Below are 2041 nucleotides of genomic sequence, written 5' to 3'. Positions count from 1 at the left end.
GCTATCGTGAAGGATAATGCAGCTATGGATGATAAGAGGTTTTTGAAGAATGAGAGTAGATTCAACAGAGGAGCTAAGCAAGGTAAAGTTGCAAGGGCCGATGGTAGCCACAATTCTAATGTCATTGACGAGATTCAGGCTTTGTCTGCACGTATGGATAAGGGATTTGCAGCTCAAGAGTCTCGGTTTGGTTACCTTGAAAGGGATGTGAAAGTTCTTGCTGATGGGTGTGATCATTGTGGTGTTACACATTATTCTGAAGATTGTCCCAATCGGGGAGCTGAAGATGTAAACTACATTCAGAATCAGCTACAAGGAGGTTTTCAGCAAAACACCGGTTTTCAGAACCGGTCATCGGGTAGTAACTCCTATAACTCTTCTTTTCCTGCTAATTCTACTCGTTTTTCAGGCAACAGGTGGCAAAGGAATAATTATCAAAGTCAGCCATAGCAGCAGGAGACTCAACAAAGTCAAGGATCAACTTCTTCATCTTCTACTACCCATCCTAATGCCGATTTGAGAGAGATGATGAAGCAAATGATGAGCAACCAGATTGAGACCAGCCAAAGCATTCAGAATATAAGAGAGGATACTAAGGAGTTGAGTGAGAGGTTGGATAGGATCAATGGCAAAGTGGAGATGAATGCCAAGAATCAGGATATCAACTTCAAGGATCTTGAGAGTAGGATGGCTGCTATCACTAGGCCCAGGGTGCTTTGCCTAGTAACACTCAGCAGAATCCAAAGCAGAACCAACGTCCTAACAATGGACATAAGTACACTCCACTTCCAATTCGTCAGGAGCAAGCAAAGGCCATTACAACCAGAACAGGTAGATCCTATGATCCTCCTCCTATGCCTAATGTTGTTCTTTCAGATGTGCAGGATTCAGGGAATGGAGATGCTGATGTTGATGAGAAGATTGAAATGGAGGATAGTCCAACTGTGAAGAATCTGGTTAATCCACCGAAACCGGCTGTGACACCCGAGGCTAAGCCATACAAACCTAAGGTTCCATTTCCACAACTGTTCAGAAAGGCGAAGTTGAAGGAACAGTATGATAAATTTGTCAATATGATTAAAAATTTTCACATTAATGTTCCTTTGGTTGATTTGATTCAGGGAATGCCCAACTATGCCAAGTTTATCAAAGAACTTGTGACGGATAAAGGAAAGATGGATGAGGTGAGGGCCACTTATCTTAATGCCGAGTGTTTTGCTATCTTGCAGAACCAACATTTTCCACCTAAGCTTGAGGATCCAGGGAGTTTCCTTATCACTTGTTCTATTCGTTCTTTTACTTGTAAGGCACTTGCCGACTTAGATGCTAGTATCAATTTGATGCCTTACTCGGTTTGGAGTAAACTGGCTTTGGGAGTATTGAGACCTACCAGAATGAGTATAAGATTAGCTGACCATTCTTTTCAGTATCCCATTGGGATTGCTGAAAATATGACTGTCTAGGTAGGCCATATTGTGTTTTTGGTTGACTTCGTAATCTTAGAAATGGAAGAAGACACTAAGGTACTCCTTGTTCTAGGTAGACCATTCCTTAACACCGCGGATGCCGTTATCCGGGTAAAAGTTAAGGAGATTTCTTTGGGTGTGGGTACTGATAGGATTGTGTTTAATGTTGAAAGGTCTATTAAGCATTCTTATTCTACTGACGAGTCTTGTTTCAGGATTGATGTCATTGATGATGCTTTAGATCAAGAATTTTAGGAACTCATGGAGACAGAAGTTGATGAAGAGCTCACATGCTTAGGAGCTGGAGAAATTGATGATGATGATTTGTTTGCAGAGGTGATGGCACTTAGTCTGGATGAGACACCTCTAGAAGATGAGAGTTTTGATAAGGTTGTTGCGGATGGAAGCTCGAGGGTACCAAATTTGGTTGATGTACCACCTACTGATTTGGAGCTTAAACCATTGCCTGCCCACTTGGAGTATGCTTACTTGGCAGGTAAATCCTCTCTACCCGTAATTATCTTGTCCTCACTCTCGAGTGACGAGAAAGGACTTCTTTTGGCCGTACTTAAGGC

At 42.1% G+C, this 2041-nt stretch overlaps 1 protein-coding gene across 1 annotated transcript; it reads left to right on the top strand.

Moving 5' to 3' along the window:
- Nucleotides 1-540: 540 nt before the first annotated feature.
- On the top strand, nt 541-1463 carry LOC122587804. Its single transcript, XM_043759970.1, has 2 exons — nt 541-711; nt 801-1463. Exons 1-2 carry the CDS (start codon nt 541-543, stop codon nt 1461-1463), a joined length of 834 nt encoding a protein of 277 aa, XP_043615905.1.
- The last annotated feature ends 578 nt before the right edge of the window (nt 1464-2041 follow it).

This window comes from Erigeron canadensis, chromosome 2 (genome assembly GCF_010389155.1).
Source record: "Erigeron canadensis isolate Cc75 chromosome 2, C_canadensis_v1, whole genome shotgun sequence".
NCBI lineage: Eukaryota > Viridiplantae > Streptophyta > Magnoliopsida > Asterales > Asteraceae > Erigeron > Erigeron canadensis.
The sequence above is the reverse complement of the archived record's forward strand: the minus strand, read 5'-3'. Positions and strand labels throughout refer to the sequence as shown.

Bases quoted from the DNA above. Each gene is read 5' to 3' on its own strand.
- LOC122587804 (XM_043759970.1), top strand. From the start codon at position 541: ATGAGCAACCAGATTGAGACCAGCCAAAGCATTCAGAATATAAGAGAG. The intron at 712-800 runs GTGCTTTGCCTA...CCAATTCGTCAG, and splicing joins CTGCTATCACTAGGCCCAGG to GAGCAAGCAAAGGCCATTAC.